Here is a 16797-nt window from a genome sequence, read left to right as displayed (position 1 = left end):
AATAATGCACTTTTTAATCCTTTATTGTCTTCTACTTTGATGTCACCTCAAATTTCTCAAAAAAGAAAAATCAAGAAGTTCTATGTTTATATGGGTTTTAGGGTCCCAATAAATAAATACATCTGGTTTGGATTTTTTTTTAAACATGTATCTGTGCTGCAATTGTTCTTTATCTATTAGAAATTTCAGAAATGAATAACATACTAACACAGGGTTTATTTGTAATCTATTTTACAGGCATTTCCTCAACAACAACCACAGCAAAACCAGACACTCCAGCGCCAGGTAAACCAGTTTGCTACTGTGGATTTTTCTTTAAACCTTCCCATTGGCTCCTGTGAGCAGACATCAGAGGGTGGGGCTGGGCTGTGCATGTGAATAGCAAGCAGCTTCCTATAGAAATGCTATTGAAGCACACAAAGAATAGGGGGAGCCAAGAGTTCTGGTGGAGTCCCCCGGAAGAGGGGATTCAGGGTCACTCTGTGCATAGAGCAGGTAAGTATAACATGTTTGCTATTTTAGGGAAAACAAGCCTTTACAACTGCTTTAAAAGTTTAGTTGTTAGGTGGAGGTGGAGGTGGTGCCTAGAAATAATGCATTTTTTTATTTTGATGTCACTTAAAATTTCCCAAAAAAGAAAAATCAAGCAGTTCTAGGTTGATATGGGTTTTAGCGTCCCAATAATTAACCACTTTCAGACTGGACCATTTTACTGGCTTAAGATCAGACCACTTTTTGCGATTCGGCACAGCGTCGCTTTAATTGACAATTGCATGGTCATGCGATGTGGCCCCCAAACAAAATTGACATCCTTTTTTCCCACAAATAGAGCATTTGTTTGGTGGTGTTTGATCACCCATGCTGTTTATATTTTTGCGCTATAAACAAAAATAGAGCGACAATTTTGAAAAAGAATGCATTCATTTTTACTTTTTGCTATAATAAATATGCCCCAAAAATATATAAAAATTGTTTTTTTTCCTCAGTTTAGGCCGATACGTATTCTTCTACATATTTTTGGTGAAGGAAATCACAATAGGCGATTATTGATTGGTTTGCGCAAAATTTATAGCGTTTCCAAAATAGGGGATAGTTTTATGGCATTTTTATTAATAATCTTTTTTACTAGTAATGGTGGTGATCAGCGATTTTTATTGTGACTGCGACATTATGGTAGACACATCGGACATTTTTGACACATTTTTGGGACCATTGTCAATTATACAGCAATCAGTGATATACAAATGCACTGATTCCTGTGTAAATGACACTGGCAGTGAAGGGGTTAACCAGGGGGTGGCAGTGTAGGAGTAAAGTGTTTCCTAGGGGGGTGTGTTACTAACCGTGGGGGGCTGGGCTATGTTTTAGTGAACACTGATCTCTGCTCCAATCACATGGAGCAGAGATTAGTGTCACTTGTTGCTAGGGAGAACGGGGAGATGATGTTTACATCGGCATCTCCCTGTTCAGCCTCCCCATGAGACGATTGCGGGTATCCCCATGGCGATCGAGTACGCGCTACCCGGGACAGGACTCACGGGTGTACCGACCGACACACGCACACCAGCGGCGCCATGCACACGATGGCAGGCGACAAATACAAATGGACATACCTGTACGCCAATTTGCCTGCCCATGCCATTCTGCCGACGTACATCACCGTGCGCCAGTCGGGAAGTTGTTAAACAAATCTGGTTTGTTTTTGTTTTTTTTAAACATGCATCTGTGCTGCAATTGTTCTTTATCTATTTGAAATTTCAGAAATTAATACAATACTAACACAAGCTTTATTTGTAATCTCTTTTACAGGCATTTCCTCATCAACCGCTTCTTCAACAACAACCACAGCAAAACCAGACACTCCAGCGCCAGGTAAACCAGTTTGCTACTGTGGAATTTTTTTTAAACCTTTATTGTCTTCTAGTTTGATGTCACCTCACATTTTAAGGTTAAGGCCATTGGATCCTGTGAGCAGAGATCAGGGGGAGGGGCTTGGCTGTGCATGTCAATAGAAACCAGCTTCCCATAGAAATGCACACAAAGAATAGGAGAAACCAAGACTTCTGGTGGAGTACCCCAGAAGAGGGGGTTCAGGGTCGCTCTGTGCAAGACCATTGCACAGAGCAGGTAAGTATAAGATGTTTGCTATATTTAGAAAAAAAAAGCCTTTACAACTGCTTTAAAAGTTCAGTTGTTAGGTGGAGGTGGAGGTGGTGCCTAGAAATATTGCCATTTTTAATCCTTTATTGTCTTCTACTTTGATGTCACCTCACATTTCTCAAAAAAGAAAAAAACAAGCAGTTCTAGGTTTATATGGGTTTTAGGGTTCCAATAATTAAACAAATCTGTTTTTTTTTTTAAACGCATATCTGTGCTGCAATTGTTCTTTATCTATTTAAATTTCAGAAATTAATAAAATACTAACACAAGCTTTATTTGTAATCTCTTTTACAGGCATTTCCTCATCAACCACTTCTACAACAACCACAGCAAAACCAGACACTCCAGCGCCAGGTAAACAAGTTTGCTGCTGCAGATTTTTTTAAAAACCTTTATTGTCTTCTAGTTTGATGTCACCTTAAATTTTAAAGTTAAGGCCATTGGTTCCTATGAGCACAGAGCAGGGGGTGGGGCTGGGCTGTGCATGTCAATAGCAAGCAGCTTCCTATAGAAATGCTATTGAAGCACACAAAGAATTGGAGGAGCCACGAGTTCTGGTGGAGTACTCCGGAAGAGGGGGTTCAGGGTCACTCTGTGCAGGACCATTGCACAGAGCAGGTAGGTATAAGATGTTTGCTATATTTAGAAAAAAAAAGCTTTTACAACTGCTTTAAAAGTTCAGTTGTTAAGTGGAGGTGGAGGTGGTGCCTAGAAATATTGCCATTTTTAATCCTTTATTGTCTTCTACTTTGATGTCACCTCACATTTCTCAAAAAAGAAAAAACAAGCAGTTCTAGGTTTATATGGGTTTTAGGGTTCCAATAATTAAACAAATCTGGTTTGGATTTTTTTTTTAAAACACGTATCTGTGCTGCAATTGTTCTTTATCTATTTAAATTTCAGAAATTAATAAAATACTAACACAAGCTTTATTTGTAATCTCTTTTACAGGCATTTCCTCATCAATCGCTTCTTCAACAACCACAGCAAAACCAGACACTCCAGTGCCAGGTAAACCAGTTTGCTACTGTGGATATTTTTTTAAACCTTTATTGTCTTCTAGTTTGATGTCACCTCAAATTTTAAAGTTAGGGCCATTGGCTCCTATGAGCACAGAGCAGGGGGTGGGGCTGGGCTGTGCATGTCAATAGCAAGCAGCTTCCTATAGAAATGCTATTGAAGCACACAAAGAATAGGAGGAGCCGAGAGTTTTGGTGGAGTACCCCGGAAGAGGGGATTCAGGGTCGCTCTGTGCAAGACCATTGCATAGAGCAGGTAAGTATAACATGTTGGCTATTTTAGAAAAAACAAGCCTTTACAACTGCTTTAAAAGTTCAGTTGTTAGGTGGAGGTGGTGCTAGAAATAATGCATTTTTTAATCCTTTATTATCTTCTAATTTGATGTCACTTCAAATCTCCCAAAAAAGAAAAATCAAGCAGTTCTAGGTTGATATGGGTTTTAGCGTCCCAATAATTAACCACTTTCAGACTGGACCAATTTACTGGCTTAAGACCAGACCACTTTTTGCGATTCGGCACAGCATCGCTTTAACTGTCAATTGCATGGCCATGCGACGTGGCTCCCAAACAAAATTGACGTCCTTTTTTTCCCCACAAATAGGGCTTCCGTTTGGTGGTATTTGATCACCCATGCTGTTTATATTTTTTGCGCTATAAACAAAAATAAAGTGACAATTTTGAAAAAAAAAAAGCATTCATTTTTACTTTTTGCTATAATAAATATGCCCCAAAAATATATAAAAAAAATGTTTTCCTCAGTTTAGGCCGATACGTATTCTTCTACATATTTTGGGTGAAGGAAATCACAATAGGCGATTATTGATTGGTTTGCGCAAAATTTATAGCGTTTCGAAAATAGGGGATAGTTTTATGGCATTTTTATTAATAATCTTTTTTACTAGTAATGGTGGTGATCAGCGATTTTTATTGTGACTGCGACATTATGGTAGACACATCGGACATTTTTGACACATTTTTGGGACCATTGTCAATTATACAGCAATCAGTGATATACAAATGCACTGATTCCTGTGTAAATTACACTGGCAGTGAAGGGGTTAACCAGGGGGTGGCAGTGTAGGAGTAAAGTGTTTCCTAGGGGCGTGTTACTAACCGTGGGGGGCTGGGCTATGTCTTAGTGAACACTGATCTCTGCTCCAATCACATGAAGCAGAGATTAGTGTCACTTGTTGCTAGGGAGAACGGGGAGATGCTGTTTACATCGGCATCTCCCCGTTCAGCCTCCCCATGAGACGATTGTGGGTATCCCCATGGCGATCGAGTCCACGGTACTCGCGACCGGACTCACGGGTGTACCGACCGGCATGCACGCACTTGCGGCGGCATGCACACGATGGCAGGGCAGCAAATACAAATGGACATACCTGTACGCCAATTTGCCTGCCCATGCCATTCTGCTGACGTACATCATCGTGCGCTGGTCGGGAAGTGGTTGAACAAATCTGGTTTGTTTTTGTTTTTTTAAACATGCATCTGTGCTGCAATTGTTCTTTATATATTTGAAATTTCAGAAATTAATGCAATACTAACACAGGCTTTATTTGTAATCTCTTTTACAGGCATTTCCTCATCAACCGCTTCTTCAACAACAACCACAGCAAAACCAGACACTCCAGCACCAGGTAAACCAGTTTGCTACTGTGGAATTTTTTTAAACCTTTATTGTCTTCTAGTTTGATGTCACCTCAAATTTTAAGGTTAAGCCCATTGGATCCTGTGAGCAGAGATCAGGGGGAGGGGCTTGGCTGTGCATGTCAATAGCAAGCAGCTTCCCATAGAAATGCACACAAAGAATAGGAGGAGCCAAGAGTTCTGGTGGAGTACCCCGGAAGACGGGGTGCAGGGTCGCTCTGTGCAAGACCATTGCATAGAGCAGGTAAGTATAACATGTTTGCTATTTTAGAAAAAAAAAAGCCTTTACAACTGCTTTAAAAGTTCAGTTGTTAGGTGGAGGTGGAGGTGGTGCCTAGAAATAATGCATTTTTTAATCCTTTATTGTCTTCTACTTTGATGTCACCTCACATTTCTCAAAAAAAGAAAAATCAAGCAGTTCTAGTTTTATATGGATTTTAGGGTTCCAGTAATTAAACAAATCTGGTTTGGGTTCTTTTTTAAACATGTATCTGTGCTGCAATTGTTTTTTATCTATTTGAAATTTTTAGAAATTACTAAAATACTAACACAGGCTTTATTTATAATCTTTTTTTACAGGCATTTCCTCATCAACCACTTCTACAACAACCACAGCAAAACCAGACACTCCAGCGCCAGGTAAACCAGTTTGCTCCTGTGGAAATTTTTTTAAACCTTTATTGTCTTCTAGTTTGATGTCACCTCAAATTTTAAAATTAAGGCCTTTGTCTCCTTTGAGCACAGAGACGGGGAGATGCTGTTTACATCGGCATCTCCCCGTTCAGCCTCCCCATGAGACGATTGCGGGTATCCCCATGGCGATCGAGTCCACGGTACCCGCGACCGGACTCACGGGTGTACCGACCGGCATGCACGCACCGGCGGCGGCATGCACACAATGGCAGGGCGGCAAATACAAATGGACATACCTGTACGCCAATTTGCCTGCCCATGCCATTCTGCCGACGTACATCATCGTGCGCTGGTCGGGAAGTGGTTAAACAAATCTGGTTTGTTTTTGTTTTTTTAAACATGCATCTGTGCTGCAATTGTTCTTTATATATTTGAAATTTCAGAAATTAATGCAATACTAACACAGGCTTTATTTGTAATCTCTTTTACAGGCATTTCCTCATCAACCGCTTCTTCAACAACAACCACAGCAAAACCAGACACTCCAGCGCCAGGTAAACCAGTTTGCTACTGTGGAATTTTTTTTAAACCTTTATTGTCTTCTAGTTTGATGTCACCTCAAATTTTAAGGTTAAGCCCATTGGATCCTGTGAGCAGAGATCAGGGGGAGGGGCTTGGCTGTGCATGTCAATAGCAAGCAGCTTCCCATAGAAATGCACACAAAGAATAGGAGGAGCCAAGAGTTCTGGTGGAGTACCCCGGAAGACGGGGTTCAGGGTCGCTCTGTGCAAGACCATTGCATAGAGCAGGTAAGTATAACATGTTTGCTATTTTAGAAAAAAAAAAGCCTTTACAACTGCTTTAAAAGTTCAGTTGTTAGGTGGAGGTGGAGGTGGTGCCTAGAAATAATGCATTTTTTAATACTTTATTGTCTTCTACTTTGATGTCACCTCACTTTTCTCAAAAAAAGAAAAATCAAGCAGTTCTAGTTTTATATGGATTTTAGGGTTCCAGTAATTAAACAAATCTGGTTTTTGTTCTTTTTTAAACATGTATCTGTGCTGCAATTGTTTTTTATCTATTTGAAATTTTTAGAAATTAATAAAATACTAACACATGCTTTATTTATAATCTTTTTTACAGGCATTTCCTCATCAACCACTTCTACAACAACCACAGCAAAACCAGACACTCCAGCCCCAGGTAAACCAGTTTGCTCCTGTGGAATTTTTTTTAAACCTTTATTGTCTTCTAGTTTGATGTCACCTCAAATTTTAAAATTAAGGCCTTTGTCTCCTTTGAGCACAGAGACGGGGAGATGCTGTTTACATCGGCATCTCCCCGTTCAGCCTCCCCATGAGACGATTGCGGGTATCCCCATGGCGATCGAGTCCACGGTACCCGCGACCGGACTCACGGGTGTACCGACCGGCATGCACGCACCGGCGGCGGCATGCACACAATGGCAGGGCGGCAAATACAAATGGACATACCTGTACGCCAATTTGCCTGCCCATGCCATTCTGCCGACGTACATCATCGTGCGCTGGTCGGGAAGTGGTTAAACAAATCTGGTTTGTTTTTGTTTTTTTAAACATGCATCTGTGCTGCAATTGTTCTTTATATATTTGAAATTTCAGAAATTAATGCAATACTAACACAGGCTTTATTTGTAATCTCTTTTACAGGCATTTCCTCATCAACCGCTTCTTCAACAACAACCACAGCAAAACCAGACACTCCAGCGCCAGGTAAACCAGTTTGCTACTGTGGAATTTTTTTTAAACCTTTATTGTCTTCTAGTTTGATGTCACCTCAAATTTTAAGGTTAAGCCCATTGGATCCTGTGAGCAGAGATCAGGGGGAGGGGCTTGGCTGTGCATGTCAATAGCAAGCAGCTTCCCATAGAAATGCACACAAAGAATAGGAGGAGCCAAGAGTTCTGGTGGAGTACCCCGGAAGACGGGGTTCAGGGTCGCTCTGTGCAAGACCATTGCATAGAGCAGGTAAGTATAACATGTTTGCTATTTTAGAAAAAAAAAAGCCTTTACAACTGCTTTAAAAGTTCAGTTGTTAGGTGGAGGTGGAGGTGGTGCCTAGAAATAATGCATTTTTTAATACTTTATTGTCTTCTACTTTGATGTCACCTCACTTTTCTCAAAAAAAGAAAAATCAAGCAGTTCTAGTTTTATATGGATTTTAGGGTTCCAGTAATTAAACAAATCTGGTTTTTGTTCTTTTTTAAACATGTATCTGTGCTGCAATTGTTTTTTATCTATTTGAAATTTTTAGAAATTAATAAAATACTAACACATGCTTTATTTATAATCTTTTTTACAGGCATTTCCTCATCAACCACTTCTACAACAACCACAGCAAAACCAGACACTCCAGCACCAGGTAAACCAGTTTGCTACTGTGGAATTTTTTTAAACCTTTATTGTCTTCTAGTTTGATGTCACCTCAAATTTTAAGGTTAAGCCCATTGGATCCTGTGAGCAGAGATCAGGGGGAGGGGCTTGGCTGTGCATGTCAATAGCAAGCAGCTTCCCATAGAAATGCACACAAAGAATAGGAGGAGCCAAGAGTTCTGGTGGAGTACCCCGGAAGACGGGGTGCAGGGTCGCTCTGTGCAAGACCATTGCATAGAGCAGGTAAGTATAACATGTTTGCTATTTTAGAAAAAAAAAAGCCTTTACAACTGCTTTAAAAGTTCAGTTGTTAGGTGGAGGTGGAGGTGGTGCCTAGAAATAATGCATTTTTTAATCCTTTATTGTCTTCTACTTTGATGTCACCTCACATTTCTCAAAAAAAGAAAAATCAAGCAGTTCTAGTTTTATATGGATTTTAGGGTTCCAGTAATTAAACAAATCTGGTTTGGGTTCTTTTTTAAACATGTATCTGTGCTGCAATTGTTTTTTATCTATTTGAAATTTTTAGAAATTACTAAAATACTAACACAGGCTTTATTTATAATCTTTTTTTACAGGCATTTCCTCATCAACCACTTCTACAACAACCACAGCAAAACCAGACACTCCAGCGCCAGGTAAACCAGTTTGCTCCTGTGGAAATTTTTTTAAACCTTTATTGTCTTCTAGTTTGATGTCACCTCAAATTTTAAAATTAAGGCCTTTGTCTCCTTTGAGCACAGAGACGGGGAGATGCTGTTTACATCGGCATCTCCCCGTTCAGCCTCCCCATGAGACGATTGCGGGTATCCCCATGGCGATCGAGTCCACGGTACCCGCGACCGGACTCACGGGTGTACCGACCGGCATGCACGCACCGGCGGCGGCATGCACACAATGGCAGGGCGGCAAATACAAATGGACATACCTGTACGCCAATTTGCCTGCCCATGCCATTCTGCCGACGTACATCATCGTGCGCTGGTCGGGAAGTGGTTAAACAAATCTGGTTTGTTTTTGTTTTTTTAAACATGCATCTGTGCTGCAATTGTTCTTTATATATTTGAAATTTCAGAAATTAATGCAATACTAACACAGGCTTTATTTGTAATCTCTTTTACAGGCATTTCCTCATCAACCGCTTCTTCAACAACAACCACAGCAAAACCAGACACTCCAGCGCCAGGTAAACCAGTTTGCTACTGTGGAATTTTTTTTAAACCTTTATTGTCTTCTAGTTTGATGTCACCTCAAATTTTAAGGTTAAGCCCATTGGATCCTGTGAGCAGAGATCAGGGGGAGGGGCTTGGCTGTGCATGTCAATAGCAAGCAGCTTCCCATAGAAATGCACACAAAGAATAGGAGGAGCCAAGAGTTCTGGTGGAGTACCCCGGAAGACGGGGTTCAGGGTCGCTCTGTGCAAGACCATTGCATAGAGCAGGTAAGTATAACATGTTTGCTATTTTAGAAAAAAAAAAGCCTTTACAACTGCTTTAAAAGTTCAGTTGTTAGGTGGAGGTGGAGGTGGTGCCTAGAAATAATGCATTTTTTAATACTTTATTGTCTTCTACTTTGATGTCACCTCACTTTTCTCAAAAAAAGAAAAATCAAGCAGTTCTAGTTTTATATGGATTTTAGGGTTCCAGTAATTAAACAAATCTGGTTTTTGTTCTTTTTTAAACATGTATCTGTGCTGCAATTGTTTTTTATCTATTTGAAATTTTTAGAAATTAATAAAATACTAACACATGCTTTATTTATAATCTTTTTTACAGGCATTTCCTCATCAACCACTTCTACAACAACCACAGCAAAACCAGACACTCCAGCCCCAGGTAAACCAGTTTGCTCCTGTGGAATTTTTTTTAAACCTTTATTGTCTTCTAGTTTGATGTCACCTCAAATTTTAAAATTAAGGCCTTTGTCTCCTTTGAGCACAGAGACGGGGAGATGCTGTTTACATCGGCATCTCCCCGTTCAGCCTCCCCATGAGACGATTGCGGGTATCCCCATGGCGATCGAGTCCACGGTACCCGCGACCGGACTCACGGGTGTACCGACCGGCATGCACGCACCGGCGGCGGCATGCACACAATGGCAGGGCGGCAAATACAAATGGACATACCTGTACGCCAATTTGCCTGCCCATGCCATTCTGCCGACGTACATCATCGTGCGCTGGTCGGGAAGTGGTTAAACAAATCTGGTTTGTTTTTGTTTTTTTAAACATGCATCTGTGCTGCAATTGTTCTTTATATATTTGAAATTTCAGAAATTAATGCAATACTAACACAGGCTTTATTTGTAATCTCTTTTACAGGCATTTCCTCATCAACCGCTTCTTCAACAACAACCACAGCAAAACCAGACACTCCAGCGCCAGGTAAACCAGTTTGCTACTGTGGAATTTTTTTTAAACCTTTATTGTCTTCTAGTTTGATGTCACCTCAAATTTTAAGGTTAAGCCCATTGGATCCTGTGAGCAGAGATCAGGGGGAGGGGCTTGGCTGTGCATGTCAATAGCAAGCAGCTTCCCATAGAAATGCACACAAAGAATAGGAGGAGCCAAGAGTTCTGGTGGAGTACCCCGGAAGACGGGGTTCAGGGTCGCTCTGTGCAAGACCATTGCATAGAGCAGGTAAGTATAACATGTTTGCTATTTTAGAAAAAAAAAAGCCTTTACAACTGCTTTAAAAGTTCAGTTGTTAGGTGGAGGTGGAGGTGGTGCCTAGAAATAATGCATTTTTTAATACTTTATTGTCTTCTACTTTGATGTCACCTCACTTTTCTCAAAAAAAGAAAAATCAAGCAGTTCTAGTTTTATATGGATTTTAGGGTTCCAGTAATTAAACAAATCTGGTTTTTGTTCTTTTTTAAACATGTATCTGTGCTGCAATTGTTTTTTATCTATTTGAAATTTTTAGAAATTAATAAAATACTAACACATGCTTTATTTATAATCTTTTTTACAGGCATTTCCTCATCAACCACTTCTACAACAACCACAGCAAAACCAGACACTCCAGCCCCAGGTAAACCAGTTTGCTCCTGTGGAATTTTTTTTAAACCTTTATTGTCTTCTAGTTTGATGTCACCTCAAATTTTAAAATTAAGGCCTTTGTCTCCTTTGAGCACAGAGACGGGGAGATGCTGTTTACATCGGCATCTCCCCGTTCAGCCTCCCCATAAGACGATTGCGGGTATCCCCATGGCGATCGAGTCCACGGTACCCGCGACCGGACTCACGGGTGTACCAACCGGCATGCATGCACCGGCGGCGGCATGCACACAATGGCAGGGCAGCAAATACAAATGGACATACCTGTACGCCAATTTGCCTGCCCATGCCATTCTGCCGACGTACATCATCGTGCACTGGTCGGGAAGTGGTTAAACAAATCTGGTTTGTTTTTGTTTTTTTAAACATGCATCTGTGCTGCAATTGTTCTTTATCTATTTGAAATTTCAGAAATTAATGCAATACTAACACAGGCTTTATTTGTAATCTCTTTTACAGGCATTTCCTCATCAACCGCTTCTTCAACAACAACCACAGCAAAACCAGACACTCCAGCGCCAGGTAAACCAGTTTGCTACTGTGGAATTTTTTTTAAACCTTTATTGTCTTCTAGTTTGATGTCACCTCAAATTTTAAGGTTAAGCCCATTGGATCCTGTGAGCAGAGATCAGGGGGAGGGGCTTGGCTGTGCATGTCAATAGCAAGCAGCTTCCCATAGAAATGCACACAAAGAATAGGAGGAGCCAAGAGTTCTGGTGGAGTACCCCGGAAGACGGAGTTCAGGGTCGCTCTGTGCAAGACCATTGCATAGAGCAGGTAAGTATAACATGTTTGCTATTTTAGAAAAAAAAAGCCTTTACAACTGCTTTAAAAGTTCAGTTGTTAGGTGGAGGTGGAGGTGGTGCCTAGAAATAATGCATTTTTTAATCGTTTATTGTCTTCTACTTTGATGTCACCTCACATTTCTCAAAAAAAGAAAAATCAAGCAGTTCTAGTTTTATATGGATTTTAGGGTTCCAGTAATTAAACAAATCTGTTTTTTGTTCTTTTTTAAACATGTATCTGTGCTGCAATTGTTTTTTATCTATTTGAAATTTTTAGAAATTAATAAAATACTAACACAGGCTTTATTTATAATCTTTTTTACAGGCATTTCCTCATCAACCACTTCTACAGCAACCACAGCAAAACCAGCCACCCCAGCGCCAGGTAAACCAGTTTGTTCCTGTGGAATTTTTTTTAAACCTTTATTGTCTTCTAGTTTGATGTCACCTCAAATTTTAAAATTAAGGCCATTGGCTCCTTTGAGCACAGAGAAGGGGGTGGGGCTGGTTTGTGCATGTCAATAGCAGCTTCTCATAGAAATGCTATTGAAGCACACAAAGAATAAGAGGAGCCAAGAGTTCTGGTGGAGTACCCCGGAAGACGGGGTTCAGGGTCGCTCTGCGCAAGACCATTGCATAGAGCAGGTAAGTATAACATGTTTGCTATTTTAGAAAAAAAAGCCTTTACAACTGCTTTAAAAGTTCAGTTGTTAGGTGGAGGTGGTGCCGAGAAATAATGCATTTTTTAATCCTTTATTGTCTTCTACTTTGATGTCACCTCACATTTCTCAAAAAAGAAAAATCAATCAGTTCTAGTTTTATATGGATTTTAGGGTTCAAGTAATTAAACAAATCTGGTTTGGATTTTTTTTAAACGTGTATCTGTGCTGCAAATGTTTTTTATCTATTTGAAATTTCAGAAATGAATACAATACTAACACAGGCTTTATTTATAATCTCTTTTACAGGCATTTCCTCATCAACCACTTCTACAACAATCTCAGAAAAACCACACACTCCAGCGCCAGGTAAAACAGTTTGCTACCTTGTGATTTTTTTTAAACCTTTATTGTCTTCTAGTTTGATGTCACTTCAAATTTTAAAGTTAAGCCCATTGGCTCCTGTGAGCCGAGATCAGGGGGTGGGGCTGGGCTGTGCATGTTAATAGCAATCAGCTTCCTATAGAAATGCTATTGAAGCACACAAAGAATAAGAGGAGCCAAGAGTTCTGGTGGGGTACCCCAGAAGAGGAGGTTCAGGGTCGTTGTTAGGTGGAGGTGGAGGTGGATTGGCTTCCCTGAAGAAATTAGCATTCTGGAATCATCTAAAGGTGCATAGAGTAGGACATAGCTAGACAGATTGAGGTAGAGAGCTCCAGAGGATTGGAGAGGCTCTAGAGAGGTCCTGAAGGTGAACATTGGAGGAGGAAACAAGGGAGTTAGAGAGCAGGAGGTCCTGAGAGTTTCACTTATGACTGACACCCAGAATTTTATTTTAATATTCATCCTATAAAATGTAATATTTGAAGGACCTTTCAATATTTCACCAATCTATTCAGTCTAACCTGGGTACGACCATGTTCCACTACATAAGCTGGCTGCTTAATCTGCTCTGTGAAATGTTCTTGCTAGTGAACCTGTCATCAATATATCTGGACCATTGTTCTATAAAATGTTAGGCTTTACTTGAATATAATGCATAGGGCCTAATAAATAAGGTATACATAACCTTTCTAAAGGCAGGAACCTAAGAAGCCTGACCTAGTCACTTTACTGTTATGTCAGGTTTTATTCTATTTTTGTTTCTGCATGAGTTTAAAAAAGCCTTCATAATGTGCATAATGATAATAATGTATGATTTTCTCTCCTGCATGTTGTTAATTTTGTTTAGAAAAATAATTGTCATCAAATCAGTATTATTACAACGTATAACTATAATCTGAATACATAGAATTGTCCCTGGTAGACACTTTTGTATGTGCAGCTAATGTGAACTGATGGAATAAATCAAAAACATACTATACTTTTGATGATCTACAATATTATTCTTATTGAAACTTATTTATTTGTCACAAACAGTTCCTGTTAGCAACATCACAGCAACATTTTTTTGATAACAATAACACTATTCTTACCATTCTAAATTAAATGCATGTATAGACAATTGTATTAATGTATTTTCATTTCATTTAATTTATGTAATTGTTTTGGATAGAATAGACAAGGGTTAAGACCCCTGGCTGTTTATTTTTTGATGCCTGTGTCTAATTTGGAAGACTCCTGTGACCTCCTGTCCTGGATAAGAAGGCAATCTCAAAAGGGGAATTCTCATGTCAGACCCTCACATTTTGCTCTGGTGACAACTGTAAAATTGATTTGGTCACAATGGTCACCCTGAAAAATAGAGGGGTAATTCACCCTAACAGGTACACAGAGATAAAAAAAAAAACTGACATGAATTCCAACCCTTTCCCAATCTATCCAAAACTAGAAAAAGTTTTAGTTTTACAAACATTTTATTTTTGTGTACAGACACTCCATATATTACTGAATCTCTCATGTTAAGACTGACAACTGACACTCATTTACCAAGCCCCCAGACTTTTTCTTTGCAGTCCACTATTGTTGATATTGTTCATTCAATCAAGATACAATACATGTTGTTTTCAGCCATGCTTGTTAATTATCAATATGCCTGAATCATATTGCATACTTGTGTTTTAATTTCAGAATTCAGTGATACTTTCACATTGTGCATACTGTAGTTCAATTCAAAAATTGTCATTTGCTGTGTTTTGGCATTTTCCCTTTGTATGTTTTATGTGTGTCTAATTTATGATGATGAAGATAATGGAGTTGATTAATTAAAGGCAAAATGAGCAGAAGCTCTGCTGACTTCCATCATGCAATCATGTGCATGCAAAAAAAAAGTTTTTCTCCTTGCATGTGATTGGGCATACTTTACAAAGTGAAGCTTCTCCTCATTTACTGAGCTCTGAAGCAAATGCAATCACCAAGTGCACAGTCTATTTGTCTTTAGTAAATCAACACCATTGACTGGTTAATTGATGGCTAGTTCTAAAGCAATGCATTTAGAAGTCAATAATGCACTAAATATCAACCTTCTAATATTGCACAGTGCCCTAACACTACAATTCAATGAATATATCCCTATATATATATATATATATATATATATATATATATATAATTATATATACAAATATATATAACTTTCACCATAAAAACAGATCCTTCAGTGATGTGGAAGTGATGTTTTGACGTAGCTTCTGCCCTGCAATGGTATGGAGACAGGTGGGGGCCATTTTACCCTCACTCGTCTCCATACCCAGGAAGGAGAAGCATCCGATCGCCTCCGGCGCTACTGACGGCTCCGGTAAGCGGCTGAGGGCACCGGAGCACAGCAGGAGAGGGGCCACTGATAAAAGTGATCTTGCGGCAAATCCACCACAGAGAGCACTAATATCGGAAACCGGACTACTCCCTGAAGAAGAGGATACTGTGATTATGGCAGCTAGCTGCTGCCGTAACAACAATATTCCTCTTCAAAGTGAGGATGTATATTGCCGTGTGGTGGTCCAGAAGTGGTTAAAGGGTAACTCCACTTTTATGTGAAAAAAAATTAGCAAATAAAAAAATAATATAGCGTGTACAATTGTAACACAAGTTATTAAAAATTACCTTTCTATTTCAATCAGCAGAGCTGTAATTTTCTGTAAAATGCAATGCAATATGGCTATCTGTAGGCCTTCTGTACACAGATGGTATGCACAACGCCCCCCAGAAATGTCATTTCCTGCTTGTGTAATTGGCTCACTGCTTTTCCCAGCAGTCAGCACTAAGATGAAAACCAGATTTTGAGCATCCCCTGCAATTAAAATATCATATGTGGTGAGATACTCTGAAATGGAAATCACATCTAAAGGGATGCAGACCCTGCAAATTTCCTCATTAGAGCCCTGCAGGTGCAGCAGCTGATTGATAACTATAAAACCATTCCCATACAGATTCCCTCTGCAGAGAGATACAAACAAACAAACAGCTATTTCTTCAGAATAACAAAAGGTAGATATCTGCAACAAAGTTTGTTAAAATCCCTGCAATGTACACAGATCACCTAGAGAAGATTTTTTTTTCTCAACACACGTTAGGCTGGGTTCACATGGTTGCAATGTCAGACATTGTACTGTATGTGATTTGCACCGCACTGCTGCGCAAATCACTTGCGATGCAAATTCAGCCGTGCAGATTGTATGGCTGAATTTGCATCACATTTGGACCCTTTTTTTTGGTCCACACCAGAATGAGATCACATGGGTATTCCTGTCCTAATAGACAGTTTGCGCTGCGAAATGCGAACTGATCTGGTGGTGTCATTAACTTTGTATTGACACCCGCAGCGGTTTGCATAGGGCAGTGTGAACTGCCTGCGAGTTGTATGCGATGTTGGAACCCATACTGTGTTTAAATACGAATTTAAAAAACAAAAACGAATCGGAAATCATGTTTAAGTAGTTTAAGTATAAAACAAACGTTACATCTGTTTGGGTGCTATTACTAAGTGCATTTAATTGGTTTTGTAATTGTATTTTTAAGTAATTAGTGCATACAGAAATGTGTTCATTTAAAGGCCATGATAAAAGCAAGGAATAAATATCCTAAGAAATTTGAGGTTAAATCAAAATTATTCCTTGTTCATGTGTATATTGACCAAGGTTAATGCCTCTTGTGTAAGCTAACCATCAATTAATCTTATATAATTTTACAGAAATGTATTTTTTCTCTTGTATACCACTTAAATTATGTATGTTCCTGAAAATGTGAAAAATTTGTTTATCAATCAACATCCAACTATTTTGTGAATAAAACACATTTAACAACTTAATTGTTGCTTAATTTTTATATATTTGTTTGTTTTACATTATTAGTACTTCAATATACCAATTGCTTTCGACAAGGTAGATGTAGAATGCATAACATGTTCTGTTGGTATGGCATGGAAAGATATTAGCCTTAGCATAAGGTCTTCAGTGATTGTTTACATCCTTTATGCAAAA

The 16797-nt window shown here is 39.3% G+C and overlaps 1 protein-coding gene across 31 annotated transcripts in view; it reads left to right on the top strand.

Annotated features, from left to right (window-relative positions):
* The window catches only part of LOC143988164 (IgGFc-binding protein-like), a 210093-nt gene that overhangs the window by 97675 nt on the left and 95621 nt on the right, over positions 1-16797 (top strand). For 17 of the 31 annotated variants that reach the window (XM_077487525.1, XM_077487516.1, XM_077487513.1 and 14 more), the window contains 17 exons: positions 238-285; positions 1810-1872; positions 2455-2514; positions 3112-3171; positions 4761-4823; positions 5413-5472; positions 5958-6020; positions 6610-6669; positions 7155-7217; positions 8456-8515; positions 9001-9063; positions 9653-9712; positions 10198-10260; positions 10850-10909; positions 11395-11457; positions 12046-12105; positions 12689-12748. In XM_077487525.1, coding sequence (XP_077343651.1) covers positions 238-285; positions 1810-1872; positions 2455-2514; positions 3112-3171; positions 4761-4823; positions 5413-5472; positions 5958-6020; positions 6610-6669; positions 7155-7217; positions 8456-8515; positions 9001-9063; positions 9653-9712; positions 10198-10260; positions 10850-10909; positions 11395-11457; positions 12046-12105; positions 12689-12748 — 1029 coding nt within the window. The remainder of the gene's footprint in view (positions 1-237; positions 286-1809; positions 1873-2454; positions 2515-3111; positions 3172-4760; positions 4824-5412; positions 5473-5957; positions 6021-6609; positions 6670-7154; positions 7218-8455; positions 8516-9000; positions 9064-9652; positions 9713-10197; positions 10261-10849; positions 10910-11394; positions 11458-12045; positions 12106-12688; positions 12749-16797) is intronic. The other 14 variants (XM_077487520.1, XM_077487519.1, XM_077487518.1 and 11 more) reach the window with 6 other exon arrangements.

This window comes from Lithobates pipiens, unplaced genomic scaffold, assembly GCF_037356315.1.
Source record: "Lithobates pipiens isolate NorthernLeopardFrog02 unplaced genomic scaffold, aLitPip1_a1.2 Scaffold_18, whole genome shotgun sequence".
In the NCBI taxonomy this organism is placed as follows: domain Eukaryota; kingdom Metazoa; phylum Chordata; class Amphibia; order Anura; family Ranidae; genus Lithobates; species Lithobates pipiens.
Note: the sequence above shows the minus strand (reverse complement) of the source record. Positions and strands in the feature narration are given on the sequence as shown.